General features: G+C 41.3%; 1 protein-coding gene across 2 annotated transcripts in view; it reads left to right on the top strand.

Annotated features, from left to right (window-relative positions):
• LOC124615396 overlaps window positions 1-23630 on the top strand; it is a 244114-nt gene that overhangs the window by 95091 nt on the left and 125393 nt on the right. For both annotated transcript variants that reach the window (XM_047143227.1, XM_047143226.1), the window contains exons 5-6: window positions 2581-2735; window positions 7639-7774. In XM_047143227.1, the coding sequence (XP_046999183.1) occupies window positions 2581-2735; window positions 7639-7774 (291 nt within the window). The remainder of the gene's footprint in view (window positions 1-2580; window positions 2736-7638; window positions 7775-23630) is intronic.

Raw genomic sequence — 23630 nt, 5'->3', positions numbered from 1 at the left:
TCACACGCACGGCACAGCGGACACACCAGGAACCGCTGTGTTGGCCGTCGAATGGCGCTAGCTGCGCAGCATTTGTGCACCGCCGCCGTCAGTGTCAGCCAGTTTGCCATGGCATACGGAGCTCCATCGCAGTCTTTAACACTGGTAGCATGCCGCGACAGCGTGGACGTGAACCGTATGTGCAGTTGACGGACTTTGAGCGAGGGCGTATAGTGGGCATGCGGGAGGCTGGGTGGACGTACCGCCGAATTGCTCAACACGTGGGGCGTGAGGTCTCCACAGTACATCGATGTTGTCGCCAGTGGTCGGCGGAAGGTGCACGTGCCCGTCGACCTGGGACCGGACCGCAGCGACGCACGGATGCACGCCAAGACCGTAGGATCCTACGCAGTGCCGTAGGGGACCGCACCGCCACTTCCCAGCAAATTAGGGACACTGTTGCTCCTGGGGTATCGGCGAGGACCATTCGCAACCGTCTCCATGAAGCTGGGCTACGGTCCCGCACACCGTTAGGCCGTCTTCCGCTCATGCCCCAACATCGTGCAGCCCGCCTCCAGTGGTGTCGCGACAGGCGTGAATGGAGGGACGAATGGAGACGTGTTGTCTTCAGCGATGAGAGTCGCTTCTGCCTTGGTGCCAATGATGGTCGTATGCGTGTTTGGCGCCATGCAGGTGAGCGCCACAATCAGGACTGCATACGACCGAGGCACACAGGGCCAACAACCGGCATCATGGTGTGGGGAGCGATCTCCTACACTGGCCGTACACCACTGGTGATCGTCGAGGGGACACTGAATAGTGCACGGTACATCCAAACCGTCATCGAACCCATCGTTCTACCATTCCTAGACCGGCAAGGGAACTTGCTGTTCCAACAGGACAATGCACGTCCGCATGTATCCCGTGCCACCCAACGTGCTCTAGAAGGTGTAAGTCAACTACCCTGGCCAGCAAGATCTCCGGATCTGTCCCCCATTGAGCATGTTTGGGACTGGATGAAGCGTCGTCTCATGCGGCCTGCACGTCCAGCACGAACGCTGGTCCAACTGAGGCGCCAGGTGGAAATGGCATGGCAAGCCGTTCCACAGGACTACATCCAGCATCTCTACGATCGTCTCCATGGGAGAATAGCAGCCTGCATTGCTGCGAAAGGTGGATATACACTATACTACTGCCGACATTGTGCATGCTCTGTTGCCTGTGTCTATGTGCCTGTGGTTCTGTCAGTGTGATCATGTGATGTATCTGACCCCAGGAATGTGTCAATAAAGTTTCGGCTTCCTGGGACAATGAATTCACGGTGTTCTTATTTCAATTTCCAGGAGTGTACAAACTCAAATGCGATACATGCCCAAAATTCTACATTGGACAGACAGGCAGAAGTTTTGAAATTAGATACAAAGAACGCATTGATGCTTTAAGACTTGGTAACTTGAACAAATCTGCATTTGCAGCCCATATTGTGGAAGAAAACCATTCAATGGGAAACATTGAGGACAACTTAAAAGTTTTACATCTAGCAGAAAAAGGAGCCACTATGAATATATTAGAAGAAATAGAAATACACACACACAAAAACAGCACCTCAGACTATATCCTTAATGAACAAACAGAGTTAACTAACACCTCTTTCCTGAAAAATTCCAAAAATTATTTTCCAACCTCCAAAGCAAATAATATTGGTATGCCTATCTGCAGATCAAGTAATTAATTTATATGTTACTATAATTCTCATGATGCTAAATGTAATCAAATAATGTACTATTTTACCTATACAGTACTATATATAAACTTTATAATTGATGTAACAATATCAACTATGATCCTTCCAAACATAGGACATCATCATCAAATGTTACGATATATCATAGCGTCTTTGATACTCATATGTTTGTAAACTCTCTGTATGTATCAAAACATGTGGTGTGTGGTAGAAATCTTCTCAGTGACATATCTCAAGTGTTCAGTGAGAAAAATTTACGTGTACTACGATAAGAATGCAGTGGGAATGTATTCACATCTGCTGGACGAATGTTATGAAAACAAACACTCCAAACGGACGTTTCACGTAAGTCACATGCAACGAAAATATGTAACGCAACCATCTGTGTGTGGCGTGTTTATAATTATGTGTTATTTATATTTTAGAACAATTAATCTGTAAAAAACACACCACATGTTATAAAGAAAACTTGTAAACCATCTGAGGATGAATCACAACGATTCGAAATCGGTAACGGCACCCTTTGAATAAAGGAACTGACAGTAAATTTGTGGCTGGTTGCGATGCCAACACCGTCAGCATATGCAAGACATGTTGAATAATTTGTAAGTAGAAAAGCCTGTAACATTAAATAATATTTCTTATTAACCAGTTTCTCTGTGTATTGTTTTTTCTTATGTAGACCATATATTCTCAATGGAAGGGGAGTTTCATAGGTAGAGACAGATTTGAAGCTTTGGCATATCAGTGTAATTATGAACAGTAAGATTAAAAAGATCACCACTAAAGCAGAAGTTTGTTAGCTGATATGAACTCTTTGTGTACAAATTTAACTTTCTAAATTATGTGCATTACAGCCGATCCAGCTCCAGTCCCGGATTCTGATGTAGATCCCACAGAACTTATATCTATTCTTGAAGGGGCTCATTCTAATGGCGTAAGAGATGTTGATGCCTTAATTGACTTGGCAGTCCAGACTGTGAGGTTACAGGATCCCGAGCGAAACCGCAAGGTTTGTAAATCTAATTACATTGGTGTGTGTGTGTGTGTGTGTGTGTGTGTGTGTGTGTGTGTGTGTTGCTTTAGTTGGGAGCATCAGAAATGTGCTTTCCATACAGAACATATCATTGTGCATCAAATTAGTATTCGGGTGTGGGGGGAGACATGATAATGATAATTGGACTTCCTGTGGACTGTAGATGTGAGGTAGAGGAAAAGATACTGATGAATGACAAGAGTCATCGAAGTAGTAATTCAGTCAAAACATCTGAATATGCCTACATGAAAGTATCCAGTTTCATCGTGTGTCTGGTAAGCAAAGCATTCTCATCCGTCATTAAAGTCTCTTATATTTTTCTATATATACATATTCACTCAAAACATACACAAGCAAAGGTAATCTGGGACTATTGCCGATGATGCTGTAGTTTATAGGAAAGCACTGTCATTCACTGACTGTGGATGGACGGACACAGGACTACATAGACAGAATTTCTATTTGGTGTGATGAATGGCAGCTTGCTCTAAATGTAAGTTAATGCAGATTAGTTGGAAAAACAATCCTGTAATGTTTGAATAGAATTATAGTCGTGTTCTGCTTGACAAACACACGTCGATTAAATACCTAGGTGTAATATTGCAAAGTGATTTGAAATGGAATGAGCACACAGGATCTGTTGTGGGGAAGGTGAATGGTTGGTTTCAGATTATGGAGAGAATTTTAGTTAAGTGTAGTTGATCTATAAAGGAGACCACATATAGAACACTTATGCGACACAAATTTGACAGACTGCATGCATTTCCCTACTCCATGGCTAGTTCACAGTCCAGAAAGCAGTTTCACCTGCTGACAACACTCAGCAGCTACATGCCCCATTGTCAAGAAAAACAATGGTGTATCAACTATTGGTCTCATCCATTCGAACTTTAAAGAACAGTCACTGCTGTACTACCCTCACATCTCAAAAATTATTTAATGAATAGGTTTTTGGTATAAAAATACAGAAAGCGCTAACAAGGCAAAAAGTAGAGGAGAGAAAAAACGTGAAAGAAAATCTCAAATATTCTCTAAAGCTACATGCAAAGAGTTCTTAGTCATACAATATATGAGGGTAAGTCAAATGAAAACCTTAAATTTTGTAATGTTGTTGTTGTTGTTGTTGTTGTGGTCTTCAGTCCTGAGACTGGTTTGATGCAGCTCTCCATGCTACTCTATCCTGTGCAAGCTTCTTCATCTCCCAGTGCTTAGTGCAACCTACATCCTTCTAAATCTGCTTAGTGTATTCATCTCTTGGTCTCCCTCTACGATTTTTACCCTCCACGCTGCCCTCCAATACTAAATTGGTGATCCTTTGATGCCTCAGAACATGTCCTACCAACCGATCCCTTCTTCTAGTCAAGCTGTGCCACAAGCTTCTCTTCTCCCCAGTTCTATTCAACGCCTCCTCATTAGTTATGTGATCTACCCATCTAATATTCAGCATTCTTCTGTAGCACCACATTTTGAAAGCTTCTATTCTCTTCTTGTCCAAACTATTTATTGTCCATGTTTCACTTCCATACATCGCTACACTCCATACAAATACTTTCAGAAACGACTTCCTGACACTTAAATCTATACTCAATGTTAACAAATTTCTCTCCTTCAGAAACGCTTTCCTTGTCATTGCCAGTCTATATTTTATATCCTCTCTACTTCGACCTTCATCAGTTATTTTGCTCCCCAAATAGCAAAACTCCTTTACTACTTTAAGTGTCTCATTTCCTAATTTAATTCCCTCAGCATCACCCAACTTAATTCGACTATATTCCATTATCATCATTTTCCTTTTGTTGATGTTCATCTTATATCCTCCTTTCAAGACACTGTCCATTTCGTTCAACTGCTCTTCCAAGTCCCTTGCTGTCTCTGACAGAATTACAATGTCATCGGCGAACCTCAAAGTTTTAATTTCTTCTCCATGGATTTTAATACCTACTCCGAATTTTTCTTTTGTTTCCTTTACTGCTTGCTCAATATACAGATTGAATAACATCAGGGAGAGGCTACAACCCTGTCTCACTCCCTTCCCAACCACTGCTTCCCTATCGTGCCCCTCGACTCTTACAACTGCCATCTGGTTTCTGTACAAATTGTAAATAGCCTTTCGCTCCCTGTATTTTACCCCTGCCACCTTTAGAATTTGAAAGAGAGTATTCCAGTCAACATTGTCAAAAGCTTTCTCTAAATCTACAAATGCTAGAAATGTAGGTTTGCTTTTCCTTAATCTTACTTCTAAGATAAGTCGTAAGGTCAGTATTGCCTCATGTGTTCCAACATTTCTACAGAATCCAAACTGATCTTCGCGAGGTCGGCTTCTACCAGTTTTTCCATTCGTCTGTAAAGAATTCACGTTAGTATTTTGTAGCTGTGACTTACTAGACCGATAGTTCGGTAATTTTCACAATTGTCAACACATGCTTTCTTTGGGTTTGGTATTATTATATTCTTCTTGAAGTCTGACGGTCTTTCGCCTGTCTCATACATCTTGCTCACCAGATGGTAGAGTTTTGTCAGGACTGGCTCTCCCAAGGCCGTCAGTAGTTCTAATGGAATGTTGTCTACTCCTGGGGCCTTGTTTCGACTCAGGTCTTTGAGTGCTCTTTCAAACTCTTCACGCAGTATTGTATCTCCCATTTCATCTTCATCTACATCCTCCTCCATTTCTACAATATTGTCCTCAAGTACATCACCCTTGTATAGACCCTCTATATACTCCTTCCACCTATCTGCTTTCCCTTCTTTGCTTAGGACTGGGTTTCCATCTGAGCTTTTGATATTCATACAAGTGGCTCTCATTTCTCCAAAGGTCTCTTTAATTTTCCTGTAGGCAGTATCTATCTTGCCCCTAGTGAGATAAGCCTCTACATCCTTACATTTGTCCTCTAGCCTTCCCTGCTTAGCCATTTTGCACTTCCTGTTGATCTCATTTTTTAGGCGTTTGTGTTCCTTTTTGCCTGCTTCATTTACTGCATTTTTATATTTTCTCCCTTCATCAGTTAAATTTAATGTATCTTCTGTTACCCAAGGATTTCTACTAGTCCTCATCTTTTCACGTAATTGAGCTTCTGCTGCCTTCACTATTTCATCCCTCAAAGCTACCCATTCTTCTTCTACTGTATTTCTGTCTCCCATTCCTGTCAATTGTTCGCTTATGCTCTCCCTGGAACTCTGTACAGCCTCTGGTTTAGTCAGTTTATCCAGGTCCCACCTCCTTAAATTCCCAACTTTTTGCAGTTTCTTCAGTTTTAATCTACAGTTCATAACCAATTGATTGTGGTCAGAGTCCACATCTGCCCCTGGAAATGTCTTACAGTTTAAAACCTGGTTCCTAAATCTCTGTCTTACCATTATATAATCTATCTCATACCTTCTAGTATCTCCAGGATTCTTCCATGTATACAACCTTATTTCATGATTCTTGAACTAAGTGTTAGCTATGATTTAGTTATCCCCTGTGCAAGATTCTACCAGGCGGCTTCCTCTTTCATTTCTTCCCCCCAATCCATATTCATCTACTATGTTTCCTTCTCTCCCTATTCCTACTCTCGAATTCCAGTCATTCATGACTATTAAATTTTCGTCTCCCTTCACTACCTGAAAAATTTCTTTTATCTCATCATACATTTCATCAATTTCATCATCATCTGCAGAGCTAGTTGGCATATAAACTTGTACTACTGTAGTAGGCATAGGCTTCGTGTCTATCTTGGCCACAATGATGCGTTCACTATGCTGTTTGTAGTCGCTTACCCGCACTCCTATTTTTTTATTCGTTATTAAACCTACTCCTGCATTACCCCTATATAATTTTGTATTTATAACCCTGTATTCACCTGACCAAAAGTCTTGTTCCTCCTGCCACCGAACTACACTAATTCCCACTATATCTAACTTTAACCTATCCATTTCCCTTTTTAAATTTTCTAACCTACCTGCCCGATTAAGGGATCTGACATTCCACGCTCCGATCCGTAGAACGCCAGTTTTGTTTATCCTGATAAGGTCATCCTCTTGAGTAGTCCCCACCCGGAGATCCGAATGGGGGACTATTTTAGCTACGGAATATTTTACCCAAGAGGATGCCATCATCATTTAATCAAAAAGTAAAGCTGCATGCCCTCAGGAAAAATTACGGCTGTAGTTTCCCCTTGCTTTCAGCCATTCACAGTACCACAACAGCAAGGCCGTTTTGGTTAGTGTTACAGGGCCAGATCAGTCAATCATCCAGAATGTTGCCCCTGCAACTACTGAAAAGGCTGCTGCCCCTCTTCAGGAACCACACATTTGTCTGTCCTCTCAACAGATACCCCTCCATTGTGGCTGCACCTACAGTACGGCTGTCTGTATCGTTGAGGTATGCAAGCCTCTCCACCGACGGCAAGGTCCATAGTTCATGGACCAACACAATCACAATCACAAATATTGCATTTTCCAGTTGTAACCTACAAGCACAAGCATGTGTAGGATGGCATCATACTAAACCTTAAAATCAGTAACCAAACAACAACAGTGTATTTGTTTATCTTTCTCTTAACAACTATTTTATCAATGGAAGGAGAGGCTCAAATCCACTTCTGATTTCCTTCCCCAATCTTGTGCTTTTCAAGCTTGTGCCTCATCCAGTGACCTAGACATCAGCAAGACATTCAGCACTTACCTTCCTTCCTCTCTTTCTATATATGTAAATTTCAATATATTTTTGTTTGTTTGTGAGTGCGGCTTATACCAAGATCGAATATGAGTGTTAACTTTGTGTTGACTTTCCACAAGATTTTTTAATTTATTTTTTTAATTTTTTTAAGCTGTAAAAGTGACTCACAGTTATAATGCTTCATTCAGCTTATGTTCTGAAACCTAATGCATTAATTTCCAGCTGCTTATGCTGCAGAGAGATCTTGAAGAATGCATCTCGGAATTGGTTCCAGGCTGCCAAGCACACCAGTTTGGATCTGCTGTCACAGGTGTTCCACTTAGAGGATCTGATACGGATATTGTGATGATTCTGCCAGGTGATAACCTTATGAAAATTGTTACTGAGTGGTGGGCAAGTGGTGTCTGTTAGCATTTCGAAATGGACGTAGCCTCTTGCACCAGTTTGCTGAATAATTTATTCCCGGTTTGGATATATTTTGTACAAAGTCAGATGGTCACATCAAATCAAATGGTGTTAAAAATAAATTTTCAATTTGTTAAATGAAATTTTTAGTAGAGTTCTGAATAAAAATAACTATATATTTAAATTAAATCTCTATCTCATGTGTGTGTGTGTGTGTGTGTGTGTGTGTGTGTGTGTGTGTGTGTGAGAGAGAGAGAGAGAGAGAGAGAGAGAGGACATGAGATTTTTTGTGAAATTTATTCTTTATATGTAGATTTGTTGGTAAGTTTGACTTCCTTTCAGCTGTGTATCAGTGTTACATGTATCTGTCAGTAGAGTTCTTAGGTATTCACCGCAGATTTATCAGTTGTGTTGTGAGTAGCAGTGTTTATGTGTTGAGTTGTGATGGTTCAGTAAAACCCACATAATCAGGTAAAGAAACCTTTCTAGTGATTTATCTTTATTTAAAATCTATTTATTGTAATGTACCTTTTGGTCTATATTCTATAAGTACTTTACAGAACATTGCAGTATAGCAGTGTGATAACACAGTTTTATATAGCTTTTTATGTGGAGACAGAGTGAGTTTTATTGAAAAATGGTTTTTGCAAATAGCCATTCCTTTTGGTAATCACACATTTTTTTGTATTTTATTGTAACTGTAGGAATCTGAACATAAATGACCAAACTTTGTCAAAATAGTTTATTCTGAGGAAATTGTGTATACAGTGGAACTTAATGTTCTCCAGTTTTACAGTTTTTGTGATTCTATGCCATAAATTCATAGCCCCCGTGAAAAACCCATATGATCAATGCTAAAAATTCCCTGACTTTACATTTCTTCCTAATAAGGTTTATCTTGATTCTATGCTCATACTCAGCACCTTGCTTGACTTCGTCCCATTTTCTTCCTATTGACATTTGATGTGACAGAACAAGTTATAAGTGGCACAAAAGTAGGACGGTTCACAAAGTGGGGTGGTGACGGAGTTAAGGGAATATTATAGGCCATTGCAGAGAAGGGAGACATGAAAGAGGAAATGCTGACATAATCCACAATTGTCATTGCCAACACAACTTGCAACATTTAGCTTCACCAAGCAGTTATAATACAGCTACTGCTAGATTGCGGCAGCAATGGAAAATCAGGATAGTCAGTGCGAAGTGCACCGGGCCAAGACAATAAATTATGATGGGTCTCAGCCTCCACCTTTTCTCGTGCCTCTTGTAACTCAGTCTCATCTTGTTGCATGTGTTTCTAACGTACTGCATTCAAGAACCATATCGATCATCAACCTTTAAATTCAAACACTGAGTCTCGGTGAGAATCAAGGAAGCATCAGCCATTTCCAACTAGTGAGCTCTAATTGGCTGGTGGTTTGTTGTGTCACCCATCAGCCGCCACACTCACTACACCACACTAAAGCCTATTTTACAACATGTGCGGCATGCTTATGCGCAACTCATTGGCGAAACTCAACATTTTTGGCTTGTTCCAACTTTGGCAACACTAGTTGCATGTATTCTGAGGTTAGGTGTGTCTGTAGAGAGTAAAGAAACTGAAATAAGAAGTGGGAAATGGAGGAAATGATTCACTTTTCTTGTATCTATGCTATGAATAGGTATTTGTTGGATTTTAATGACATTGACTACAAAGACAAGCAGCGACTTGTTGCTGCTCTCGAGATTGTCACATGCGATCTGAACATGGATTTGTAGACAATATCTGAGCAGCAGAGCAAAATCCATTCAGTTAAAATTATAAGAGTACATACATAAACGAATTAAGAAAAATACAGGCAAGCAAAACATTAGCTGCAGAACAGCCCACATCTACAAGGACATGGTGTGAATTGGCTGAAAGACTTTGAATTTGTTGAAAGACATTCCTTCTCATCCCTTACGATAAGCCTCCCCTGACCCACAGTTTTGGGTGAGAATTTCCCGAAATATACCCTTTTTCCTAGACCTCTCCAGTCCTGTTCCTTCACCCTTCTTCCTTCCCCTTCAACCCTTCTGCCTGAAGAAGGAGCCCCTGGCTCCTAAAGCTTGACAATCACAACAGTCTTTTACGTGTGTGTACTGCTACTGCTTGGTGAGTAGATTTTTTACCTATCCAATTAAATTATTAGAGGACAAAGGATGAAACAAATGTACGACTCGTTTCACTTGCAGCAATAAAATTAACATTCTTCCTTGTCATACATATTTCGCTGTTTATTTCCAAATATGTGTCGATTTCTGACTGTGTGGTTAGGCAGGAGCTACAGAGGACAGCTTCAATAGCTGAGACTAAAATGTGTAGCAATATAATTCATGTTCTTCCTTCTCACAAATATTTGGCAGTTTGTTTCCAAATATGTGACAATTTCCAGTGTAGGCAGGAACCTAAGAGAACACCTTAAATTGCTGCAAGAAAAACAATGAGCCATAACATTCATATTTTTCCTTGTCAAAAATATTTCACACACTGCGCAACTACAAACATTCCCATAAAGAGTTCTCACCACAACTGAGATTCTCCTGTCACTAACACATCCATAAACATCAACATTGTGTTATAGCGATCGACAAATCAATAGCCTCAATTCTGTTCATCTTCACAGTGCCATTACATCACGATTATGTCAGTTCCTGCAAAAAGTGATGTGAAACGTAGTCGATCCACACACACAAAATGAGCTCGCCTACTGGATATTTACAAGCAATACACTAGAGGTCACTGTGCACACTTCACCAGAGTATGCTGCACTGTCATTCGCTATAGAAGAAAAACGCACACCCCCACATGTTAGATTCTGATGCCAATTACGTCTACTTTACAGTTTTCAGCTTAATTCACATATTCATCAATTTTTGCTTTTTGTGGCTGATCACAAAGGAAAGATTTCTCTAAAATGTTTGTTTTGACATATAGTTTGTGGTCATAGACAGACAGCCAGATACTGTCCGAACAGGTCTTGAAGGCCCAATGGTACCGACTGGCTGCCGTGTTGTCCTCAGCCCATAGGCATCACCAGATGTGGATTCAGAGGTGCATGTAGTCAGCGCAAAGCTCTCCCAGCCATTATCAGTTTTCGTGACAAGTGCTGCTACTTCTCAATTAAGTAGCTTCTCAATTGACCTCACAGGAGCTGAGTGCACCCTGCTTGCCAACGACACTCGGCAGACCCAGACAGTGACCCATTAAAGTGCTAGCCAAGCCTGACAGCACTTAACTCCAGTGAACTGACAGGAACCAGTGTTACCACTGTGACAAGGTCTTTGACAATTTTTGCTCATAGCTGGTTGGAAAATAGATCGATTGTCTTGTACTCAGCTACCAATTTACATTTTTGACGAGTTTTTGCGTGCAGTTGTGCAACTGTGATTTTTGAAGAACTGATGAAATCCATTACCACAAATTATTGTATAAACATTGTATTATACATTTAATTTCCTTCGCATATACAGATTGTATACAGTGACTAGGGGAGTATTACGATTTTTAATCATACATGCTAATTACAAATGTTTTCGCTCATATTTTGGGGCTTTTAGTATTTTCCTTGATTCTACATTTTCCTCAGTTTTTCATTTTTTAAGTCTGGACTGCACAAAAACGTCAAATAGGGGTTTCAGTGTATGTGGCCATTATCCTAGGTGGTCAGTATTATTGCAGAATAATATTGTGCAACATTATAGCCGGTCCCCCTAAACTGCTCAATACAAGTGAGCAATAGTATTATGCAGTATTTACTCTGGTTCAGAAAGTTGGATGATCAGTACACTGCTGCTATGATAATTCATCTACATGGTGACAAAAGAAATTTTGATGAAAAATTTATACAAAGATCACCAAAGATTCCCTCATTTGTAAGAATATGTGGTGTCTGTTCTTACGGACATGTCCAAAGAACAGACACCACATGGAATCTGCAGTTGTGATTCATATTTAAATTGAAGGTTGAGGGAAGAGAAGGGAAAGGAAAGGAACTGATGACATCACCTGCATCAGGAGTTAATGCGATAGCAGCAGTGCCGAGCAAAAATGTGTGTCAGGTTGGGACTTGAACCTGGGCTCTCCTGCGTACAAGGCAGTTGCGTTAACCACTGTGTCACCTGTCTCGGCATGATGCTGGGCCAATTCACATTCCCACCTAGCACCACCACTTACCTGCAGTTTCAGTCCATGTTCTCTGTGCTCACTAATTTTAGATTCCTGCTAGGGGTCGAGTGTAAATGTGCATCTGCATTGATGGTTGTAGATTCATAGCACACCACATTCGTATAATTGATACAACTCAATGGATGTGAATCCACAGCCATCAGTATTAATTGTATGAATGTGTGCCTGAAAGAACAGACATCACACAGTCAGAGAATTGGTATGCGTCGAAGGGCTGAGAATCCGCAAACATCAGAGCAGATGCACATTTTTGTTGAACCTCCAATGTGAATCTAAAATTAGCAAACATGGAAGACATGGACTGGGACTGTGGATAGGTGGTGACGCTAGATGGGAATGTGAGTTGGCTGAGGAGCTTGCAGAGATAGTCTGTACATTTGCAGTCAACACTGCGTCCTGGTGGTGCAGTGGTTAATGCGACTGCCTACTAAGCACTAGATCCTGGGTTTGAGTAGCAGTCCGGCAGATATTTTCACTTGTTGACACTAATTCCGCAAAAAGCCCAATGCAGCTGATATCATAATTTCCTTTCAGTTCCTTCCTTTCCTTCACTCCCCCCCCCCCCTCCCCCTTTCGATTTACATAAAAAGGATTACTCTCAATAACTTCAATAACTTGTTGAGAGAACTGAGCTTATGGAGAAAGAAAAAACATAACTTTTTAAATGTGGACTGTCCAATGTTTGATTTATTACAAAACTCCACTATGAGAGGCACATTTCCACCAAGTCATTGTTTATCTATTATGCTATGACATCTTGCTACTGACAGTGCTTTCAAAAACTTGAAATTTACAAGTGCAATTGTCAATTCAAAGCATTTGAGACATAGTTATGGAAAGGCCTCATGCAATGGTAGGTGCTCCAAAAGATTATAAGATTATATTCAGGTAGGTAATGTGTGTACACACACACACACACACACACACACACACACACACACACACACACAAAAATATCCATATATATTGTTTTTCATAACTTTGCAGTAATTAATTTTTTTAAACATCTTCCGTTGTGGCTGTAGGGTACATTCCCAGTATTTTGTGAGCATCAGTTTGTATTGATTCATTCCTAATATTTCTGGCTTTGTACTCATCTGTCCTAACCATCACAGTGATTTATATATTTCAGTATGGTCTAAGAAGAACACTCTTTCATCTTATTTCAAACTCATTTGCAACACTACAGCAACAACAACAAACAACAATATATCTAGAGACTGAAGCACGCATGAGACTGCCAAGGCAAGTATGGCTAATGGGCGGCACAGTATTTTCTGGCAGTGCACTATATTCAAAAGTTTTTAATGTGCTCAGAATTGTTGCTCAACCTCTCTGTCTAACCATTACGTGTTCATCTGGAAGATATTGCTGCTCATTGGGAAAATATTGCTCAATAAAGCTGACCATCTAAAAAGGGGATGCTGTTATGTTACATCAGTGGTCAAGTAATTGGTCCTTAGAAAATTTTGGTAAACACATAAGTAAACTGTTATAATGCAAATGATTGGTAAACACATAAGTAAGCTGTTATAATGCAAATGATTTCACTCCACTCATGGCTCCCCCCCCCCCCCCCCCCCCCCCCGCCCGCCCCCCCCCACCCCCCACCACCCCCACCACCCCCGTACCAATTCACAGCTGATGTTATCTGCCTCCATAGCCTAGGTCACTTACACTAGCTTGTGCCTTCATGCTAGACTTGGAGGTAACAGTGTCAAATTCTCGTTGTGGATAACTTTTTTGTTGCCAGTATTTGCCCAGCACTGGGAGGAGTGATGGTGATGTTAGTATCCTGACTATCAGAACTTTGTACCAATGTTCTGGCTAACATTACAAACTTCTCCATAGTGTCTCTTGTTGTGAGGGTATATCACTCAGTTTATGAGTACACATTTGTTGGATGGGTACATTATCGTGGAAAACCCATTGTTGCTCTCCGAGAAGAGTAAGGTTATTGCCACAGTTTTCGCCCACTTGGTTTAATCAGCACGAACTACACCACAGACACTACACTACATAAATTCATTACATTCACCCATACCAAACAATTACATGTGTGTATGTGTGTGTGTGTGTGTGTGTGTGTGTGTGTTTGGAGCTTACGGGTGCTAGCACCAAGGTTATCAGCACTGCCAGACAATTACACTTGCTGCAGCAGTACAATATACCGCAGTCTGATATACTGCAGATTCGGATGTAATGCAGTGTTATGAATGAGTTTTGCACTCTCAGTGTATTTTACAAATTTGCAAAAGTCTTATTAGGGTCTGCATATAGCCTTTCCACATTATAATTTACTCGTGTTCTTGTTTGATCGACGTTTGAGTGAAGTTTGTCTAATCACTGTACCCTATTTGGTAATTTTCTGAAATGTTTTACTTCTAACATTCTTTAAATTTAAATACAGTGTTGTACAGTATGTATAATATTGCATTATGTGTTCTTCTTAATTTTCTATTTGTAGTTTGCTGTTACACGACTCACTCTCCATATACTATGCTATGATGTGGGAGTGAAACATGTTTCTCAACAGCTGCTTTATATCAAGCTTCTGCTCTAATTGCTATTTTGGCAGCAAAATAACTGACACTGGGATAAGTAAGAAGGATATAAATTGCAGACTGGCAATAATAAGAAAAATCTTTCTGAAGAAGAGAAGTATGTTAACCTCTAATGTGGTATTCTTTTCTTGTGACATTTGTGTAGAAACTACATGAAATGACTCACCAAAAAAAGCTAACTGACTTAGCCTTACATGGAGATAAAACATAGACAGTAAACAGTACAGACAAGAGGGCAATAGGAGCTTGTGGACTGTAGACTTACAGAAGAATGCTGACGTTTAGGAAGGTAGATTTATTAAGCTATGAAGAGGTACTGCATCAAATTGTGGAGAAAAGATGTTTATTGCACAACTTGAGTAAATGAAGGGAGAAGTTGATAAGACATATCCTGAGGTATCAAGAAATAGTCAATTTGTTAATTATCAAGGAATTGCCAGTTTGCGAATGGAGGGAAATATTGTGGCTGAAATAGTAAAGGGAGACGAAAGCTTGAATTCTGTAAGCAAATGGATGTTGGTTGTAGTAGTTAATGCAGAGATGGAGACTCTTACACAGGATAGACTGGTATGGAAAGCTGCATCATACAATTTTTTTGCCCTGAAGATCACATAAATAGAGATTCCTTCTTGTTCCTAGTGTTCTTTACATAGAAAAATGGAAAGATGCAAAAATTGTGAGTATTTAAGATATGATATCAATTGCTCAGATTTAGTGTCAGTCATGCCTGATGAAACTGGAGTGGGGCAGAAAGATGCGAAATGCAACTGTAGTAGAACAGGTAGATGTGAAAATAATCCAAGTAAACTTTTCACATGAAGTTAACACCACCTGTATGTTTAACTTACGTGTGTGTGGGTTTTGATTCATGTGGAGGAGGGAATGAATGAATGTCTTTGAAACAAAAAAACCATGGTGTAAAAACAGAACAGTAACCTAAATAAAAACAAATAAAGAAAACAACAACGTAAACAAAAACAGTTTGCACTACTGAGCACATCCATGGAAATCAAAATGTGCAGCTGGGTAACATACAGTACCTTGTTGCTCTCCTCTATGCATTGTGACATGCTCTGATGCTCCTTGGTATGCAGTCCACAATGTGATCAAGACACTGCTGCCCAAGAAACTCTCACTCTTCGATGGTGGCCCTTCTGAGGTTGTTCAGTGTGCGAGGAAGGTTCTTGCGACAACATGCTACACATTTCAGTGGGTCACAGATTTACTTTATTGAATTTATATCAGCAGTTACTGCAGCCCATTCCATTCTGCTAGTTTCTGCCTCCTCACAGTGTGGGGAAGTGCATTCTCTTGCATTATTATTTTGAAAACTGAAACTCTCTCCAAAACCTTGACTAGAAGTTGCTGCTGGGGTGTTTGTATTGTTGTTTGTGATGACACTTTCCAATGTATCGTGTACCTGTAGCAGTCCGTTTGCACATATTTTATTGTCACCGTAGATTATAAACCTTACATTCTGGCACTTGAAGTAGTTGCAAAAGTACCGTGGCCCAGATATCTTGGCTTCAGACTCGTTTTCTTCGATGGTGGTGCCTGTGTCTTTTAGCCTGTAAAGTTACTTAAGATACCAGCTGCTGCTGAATGATAGTTGAACTCTTTATTTTTTACTGTACATTTATTCACCTTCCATTACAAATGAGTACGTTACATTTTTACAATTTTTTGTACTCCAAGTTATAAAACGTATGTGTTGTATGACGTCTCTTGTATATTTCTGGCTGTCAACCAATCACCAGGTTATCTTCTTAGAGATGTCAGCAACCAAATCTCCCAATCTCTGGGTATTCCCCTGTGGATTGGAGTGTATCTCCTAGGCAGGACATGAGTGGCATGGAATAATCACTCACTGCAGCAATTGTCGTCATGCACCGTAATATCACTGCTGGCTACACCTTTTCACAGATACACTTGTGTTAAACCTGCACACGATGCATGTATAAACCAAGCAAAAATCCTGCGCACAGAAGATGGGGCGCAAATCGAATAAAGCAGAAAAGAAAGTTGCTTTTTTAACAGTCATGGGCCTCATTTGTTGGATTGAAAGTATAAGGTACAACACATTGCTTTAAGCCAGGTCGATCTGTTACTCCTCATAGTTCCCCTATTAGATAGATGATATCGTGACATGCTTATCCTACAGGTAAACTAAATCAGTGTTAATTACTTTTCAACTCAAATCTTCAGTAAGTCACTGTATTGATTACAAAAGGTTATACTTATACACCTTACTTTATAGTGAATATAATAGGGAAACATTCCACGCGGGAAATATGTCTGCTTGTGTCTGTATATATGTGGATGGATATGTGTGTGTGTGCGAGTGTATACCCGTCCTTTTTTCCCCCTAAGGTAAGTCTTTCCGCTCCCGGGATTGGAATGACTCCTTACCCTCTCCCTTAAAACCCACATCCTTTCGTCTTTCCCTCTCCTTCCCTCTTTCCTGATGAGGCAACAGTTTGTTGCGAAAGCTTGAATTTTGTGTGTATGTTTGTGTTTGTTTGTGTGTCTGCCGACCTGCCAGCACTTTCATTTGGTAAGTCACATCATCTTTGTTTTAAGATATATTTTTCCTACGTGGAGTGTTTCCCTCTATTATAATCATATATATATATATATATATATATACACACAAAATTCTAGCTTTCGCAACCAACGGTTGCTTCGTCAGGAAAGAGGGAAGTAGAGGGATAGACGAAAGGATTTGGGTTTTAAGGGAGAGGGTAAGGAGTCATTCCAATCCCGGGAGCGGAAAGACTTACCTTAGGGGGAAAAAAGGACGGGTAACCACTCGCACACACACACATATCCATCCACACATATACAGACACAAGCAGACATATACAGAGGCAAAGAGTTTGGGCAGATATGTCAGTCGAGGTGGAAGTGCAGAGGCAAAGATGTTGTTGAATGACAGGTGAGGTATGAGTGGCGGCAACTTGAAATTAGCGGAGATTGAGGCCTGGTGGATAATGGGAAGAGAGGATATGTTCAAGAGCATGTTCCCATCTCTGGAGTTCGGATAGGTTGGTGTTAGTGGGAAGTATCCAGATAACCCGGACGGTGTAACACTGTGCCAAGATGTGCTTGCCGTGCACCAAGGCATGTTTAGCCATAGGGTGATCCTCATTACCAACAAACACTGTCTGCTTGTGTCCATTCATGCGAATGGACAGTTTGTTGCTGGTCATTCCCACATAGAATGCGTCACAGTGTAGGCAGGTCAGTTGGTAAATCACGTGGGTGCTTTCACACGTGGCTCTGCCCTTGATCGTGTACAACTTCCAGGTTACAGGACTGGAGTAGGTGGTGGTGGGAGGGTGCATTGGACAGGTTTTACACCGGGGGCAGTTACAAGGGTAGCAGCCAGAGGGTAAGGAAGGTGGTTTGGGGATTTCATAGGGATGAACTAAGAGGTTACGAAGGTTAGGTGGACGGCGGAAATACACTCTTGGTGGAGTGGGGAGGATTTCATGAAGGATGGATCTCATTTCAGGGCAGGATTTGAGGAAGTCGTATCCCTGCTGGAGAGCCACATTCAGAGTCTGATCCAGTCCCGGAAAGTATCCTGTCACAAGTGGGGCACTTTTGTGTTTCTTCTGTAGGAGGTTCTGAGTTTGAGGGGATGAGGAAGTGGCTCTGGTTATTTGCTTCTGTACCAGGTCGGGAGGGCAGTTGCGGGATGTGAAAGCTGTTTTCAGGTTGTTGGTGTAATGGTTCAGGGCTTCCGGACTGGAGCAGATTCGTTTGCCACGAAGACCTAGGCTGTAGGGAAGGGACCGTTTGATGTGGAATGGGTGGCAGCTGTCATAATGGAGGTACTGTTGCTTGTTGGTGGGTTTGATGTGGATGGACGTGTGAAGCTGGCCATTGGACAGGTGGAGGTCAACATCAAGGAAAGTGGCATGGGATTTGGAGTGGGACCAGGTGAATCTGATGGAACCAAAGGAGTTGAGGTTGGAGAGGAAATTCTGGAGTTCTTCTTCACTGTGAGTCCAGATCATGAAGATGTCATCAATAAATCTGTACCAAGCCTGCCAACCCAAAGTTTGGTACAGATTTATTGATGTTTACAAGGATGGTTTCTGGGGGTAATAGATTGGGTAAGGATTCCAGGCGTTCGAGAAAGTGGTTGGTGTCTTTGATGAAGGATGGGAGAATCCCATGCCACTTTCCTTGACGTTGACCTCCATCTGTCCAATGGCCAGCTTCACACGTCCGTCCACATCAAACCCACCAACAAGCAACAGTACCTCCATTATGACAGCTGCCACCCATTCCACATCAAACGGTCCCTTCCCTACAGCCTAGGTCTTCGTGGCAAACGAATCTGCTCCAGTCCGGAAGCCCTGAACCATTACACCAACAACCTGAAAACCCGCAACTACCCTCCCGACCTGGTACAGAAGCAAATAACCAGAGCCACTTCCTCATCCCCTCAAACTCAGAACCTCCTACAGAAGAAACACAAAAGTGCCCCACTTGTGACAGGATACTTTCCGGGACTGGATCAGACTCTGAATGTGGCTCTCCAGCAGGGATACGACTTCCTCAAATTCTACCCTAAAATGAGATCCATCCTTCATGAAATCCTCCCCACTCCACCAAGAGTGTATTTCCGCCGTCCACCTAACCTTCGTAACCTCTTAGTTCATCCCTATGAAATCCCCAAACCACCTTCCTTACCCTCTGGCTGCTACCCTTGTAACCGCCCCCGGTGTAAAACCTGTCCAATGCACCCTCCCACCACCACCTACTCCAGTCCTGTAATCCGGAATGTGTACACGATCAAAGGCAGAGCCACGTGTGAAAGCACCCACGTGATTTACCAACTGACCCGCCTACACTGTGAAGCTTTCTATGTGGGAATGACCAGCAACAAACTGTCCATTCGCATGAATGGACACTGGCAGACAGTGTTTGTTGGTAATGAGGATCACCCTGTGGCTAAACATGGCTTGGTGCACGGCCAGCACATCTTGGCACAGTGTTACACCGTCCGGGTTATCTGGATACTTCCCACTAACACCAACCTGTCAGAACTCCGGAGATGGGAACTTGCCCTTCAGTATATCCTCTCTTCTCGTTATCTGCCAGGCCTCAATCTCCGCTAATTTCAAGTTGCCGCCACTCATACCTCATCTGTCTTTCAACAACATCTTTGCCTCTTTCTTCCGCCTCGACTGACATCTCTGCCCAAACTCTTTGCCTTTACAAATGTCTGCGTGTCTCTGTGTATGTGCGGATGGATATGTGTGTGTGTGCGAGTGTATACCCGTCCTTTTTTCCCCCTAAGGTAAGTCTTTCCGCTCCCGGGATTGGAATGACTCCTTACCCTCTCCCTTAAAACCCACATCCTTTTGTCTTTCCCTCTCCTTCCCTCTTTCCTGACGAAGCAACCATTGGTTGCGAAAGCTAGAATTTTGTGTGTATGTTTGTGTTTGTTTGTGTGTCTGTCGACCTGCCAGCACTTTCATTTGGTAAGTCACATCATCTTTGTTTTCTCAGGAAAATGTGGTCTAAACACACACAAGATAGTCCGTCGTTCCAGGTTCAGCTATTAACTGTTCCCAAGTTACTCATGAAACAGGTTAGTTATTCCGCAGTATAGAAAACTGTCTTATCCAGATCGTTTAAGTCACAAGCCAACAGAAAATGTGAAAAGGAACAACTATGTTAAAATGAAGCCCTTCCCATAAGAACATTTACAAAACCAACCATGTACTTCAGTACTTTTACCCAAACTGTATAAAACCCATACTTTTATCAAAACTGCATAAAATCCCTTATTACTGGAAGTTACTCTATGTTATGGTTAGCTACTAAGCCAGAACCATGCAGATGTATATATTCATAAACTTGTGCCTTTCTTTGACACTTTATAGAATCCAACAACTATTTATCATTATGCTAAGGTTGTAACTGACCCAAGTCTCACACTCATGACGTTACGTACGTAACCATAAATCATTCTCTTGAAGAGTTAGAGGCCAAAAGTAATTCACAACTCTTTGTTGCTTCATATTGTTTACTCATGTCCCCTGTGCCTTATGTAGACAGAAAAGCTCAGGCACACGAGTCCTTGTTCATTCATTCAGCCATATGTGGAACTCCAAGAAGCTACACTATCCAGGTAAATTCTTCTGTCTTACTAACTTGGGGTAAGCCTTTGAATAGTAACAGCATCCTACCATTGTTAGACCATCAGACACACCTCTTCCAGGAAAATCCTAAATTGTTATGGCAATAATTCACCTGATTTTCTTTTTCTCCCATTACAGTATAGGTCCATCCTCGATCACATCCACCTAGTGAGTTTGTATTGGTACATTGAATGTATTTGCAATTGCGAATCTGGACAACCATCAGTTGCAGAATGGGATGACAACAATGAAAATTTGTGCATTTCCCACTTATCACAAGTGGTTGCCTTACCATTTGGCTATCTGTGCATGACTCACGGCTGGACACGTACTTCCATATGTCATCAAACATGTGTCTACAACCTTTACTGGTACATCCATTATGTATATTCCAGTACAAGTGACACATTTTACCTGAAAGTTGCATGCTTGGTGTCAGCAGATAAATATGATATTGCAGTGTCTGTGTTATTCTGAATTATGATGTAAAGTTTCTTTGGACTTGTATGCAAACCAAATTGACCATGTGGAGATGATTACCTATTGCTAGGGTCTTCACAGCCCTCACAGTTGCGTCCAAAAAGGATGCTCACAGTACTGTTGCATTCTCTTCAGGGTACCTATGGCAGGGTTGTCACAGGATCTATAAATCAGGGAATTTCAAACATGTCACAGAAATCAGGGAAATTTGAAAAAAAAAAAAAAACTGGAAAAATCTCATTTTTGTCTCAGTAGATGGAATGGTTTGTTTACTGAGGTGTCATGCATCGTTGCTGACTGGGTGCAGCTGAGTATGTGTGCCACATCCCTACCCCCTCTTCAGTGCTGCTTCTCTCCTTCCTACCACTCCCCTCATCTAGCAGTCAGTGCTGCTACCAGTTCTTGCTGCTAGCTAGCTGCAGGCAGAGAGGTGTGAGGAGTGGTTTGTTTGGATCTGATTCTCAGAGACTGTAGGTGCACAGGTGCACAGGCCAGAGACAGTGGTCATGTGTGCGCTAGTTGTGACTGAGTGATTGTGTGAATGTGTGCATTTTCAGAGTCTGTGATGAAGAGTTTATCTTCTGATATTTAAATCTAAAAATAGAACAAAGCATTATTGCAGGAAATTGTTAAAGAAACACAAGCTGTTAAAATGTAGTCCAGAAGCTAACAAAACCTATGGCTGAAAATTTAGTTGTGAGAGTGTGTGTGTCTTTTCTACGTGTCTGTCTGCGGCTCAGCGATCATCTTTATGGCGAGTTGCTACCTATCCTCATTATTAATGATTCTCAGAGTATTTGTGCAAATCATCTGTTGCACGGATTGATCAACGTGGTCTTTGTCTTTTCTACGTGACTGTCTGTGGCTCAGCGATCATCTTTACAGTGAGTTGCTACCTATCTTCATTATTATTGATTCTCCGAGTATTTGCACAAATTTTCTGTTGCACGGATTGATCAACTTGGTCTTTGTCTTTTCTATGTGTCTGTCTGCAGCTCAGCGATCATCTTTACAGTGAGTTGCTACCAGTCTTCATTATTATTGATTCTCAGAGTATTTGTCTAAATTATCTGTTGCACAGATTGATTAATGTGGCCTCATTTCGTCAACATGCTGTCTGTGGATCGTGAATAGCTGGCCACATGAGTGGATTTCTGTGACAGGCCAAAACTGCAGGCTGTTTTTGCGGGTATCAGTAATGGATTGGGCCTGCTGATCTGAAGCCTTTCAGTTCCCACCAGGCCCTGCCCGATGGATCTAGTCTCACCAATCTGCCCATAGGCCAGGTCTGTTTGTGCATGGTGTAATGCAGTAAAGTTTCATGGTTTATCCAAGAACCTCGGACTGCAGTGCTCCTCAGCAGGTCAGAGGCCATGGGCGATAGATTTCAGGAATAGTGACTGTCTCACCTCAAGTATGTTGTACAGTGTGCCATTTTATAGACATTTTATTTGTTCTAGTACATTTTGTCACTTCAAAAGTAGTTGGTATGTTAGAAAGTATGGATGAGAAGAAGAAGAAAATTGTGTCAGTTGCTGGCAATTTGTACATCATGTACTCATATATTTCTCTAAAGATAAATCACAAAGCGCTTGTAAAAGAATGTATATAATAAAGTGGGTAATAACCGACAATAATGAAAGTAGTAGAACCAACATTTTATTGGTGGTCACCCTATAGTGTTGGTTTACTCAATTCTTCCCTGCCTTATGTACTTCTTTCAAGAGGTCTACTTTTTTTCTGAGGTTATTTCAGTAAAGGTCACCTACAGTGTTGGTTTACACAATTCTTCCCTGCCTTATACACTTCTTTCAAGAGGCCTACTTTTTTCTGAGGTTATTTCTGAAATCAGTGAAGGTATTTTAAATCTGTCTTGTGACTCCAAGGAGACACATATTTTTGTCATCAGATGTGTTTTGTTTTATTTAATTAAATAACATCAATCATCTTAATGAAACAAATATACTATTTGGCTTGCTTTCTCCATCTAAAAACAGTCAATTACAAAGGATGTTGATGTTAGTACTTAAGACTTTTGTCCACATGAGGAAATGCCATTTGCTTGCGAGTTTTTTTAAGTATTTTCTCGTTTGCACTTTTGTTTCTTGCACCGTGGCTGTGAAGACAGATTGTCAACTTATGTCGTAATTTACCCTTGATATCTCAAAATTTGTCAGAGAAAGAAACTAAAACTTGTCTGGAAATCAAGTAAATATCAGGGAATTTCACTTGGGGAAACTTGTGGCAACCCTGTATAGGCCATAGTCTGTAGATAGCAGTGGTCAGCTGATACTGTTGACCATGTGTGACCCCTACAAGGCACATCTTCAGTGTTGTGTATCTCAAGATAGCGCCTGTATGTCCAAATGGTGTTGCTGTGGTGTAAAGCAAATCGGT

Source organism: Schistocerca americana, chromosome 5, assembly GCF_021461395.2.
Source record: "Schistocerca americana isolate TAMUIC-IGC-003095 chromosome 5, iqSchAmer2.1, whole genome shotgun sequence".
NCBI lineage: Eukaryota > Metazoa > Arthropoda > Insecta > Orthoptera > Acrididae > Schistocerca > Schistocerca americana.
The sequence above is the reverse complement of the archived record's forward strand: the minus strand, read 5'-3'. Positions and strand labels throughout refer to the sequence as shown.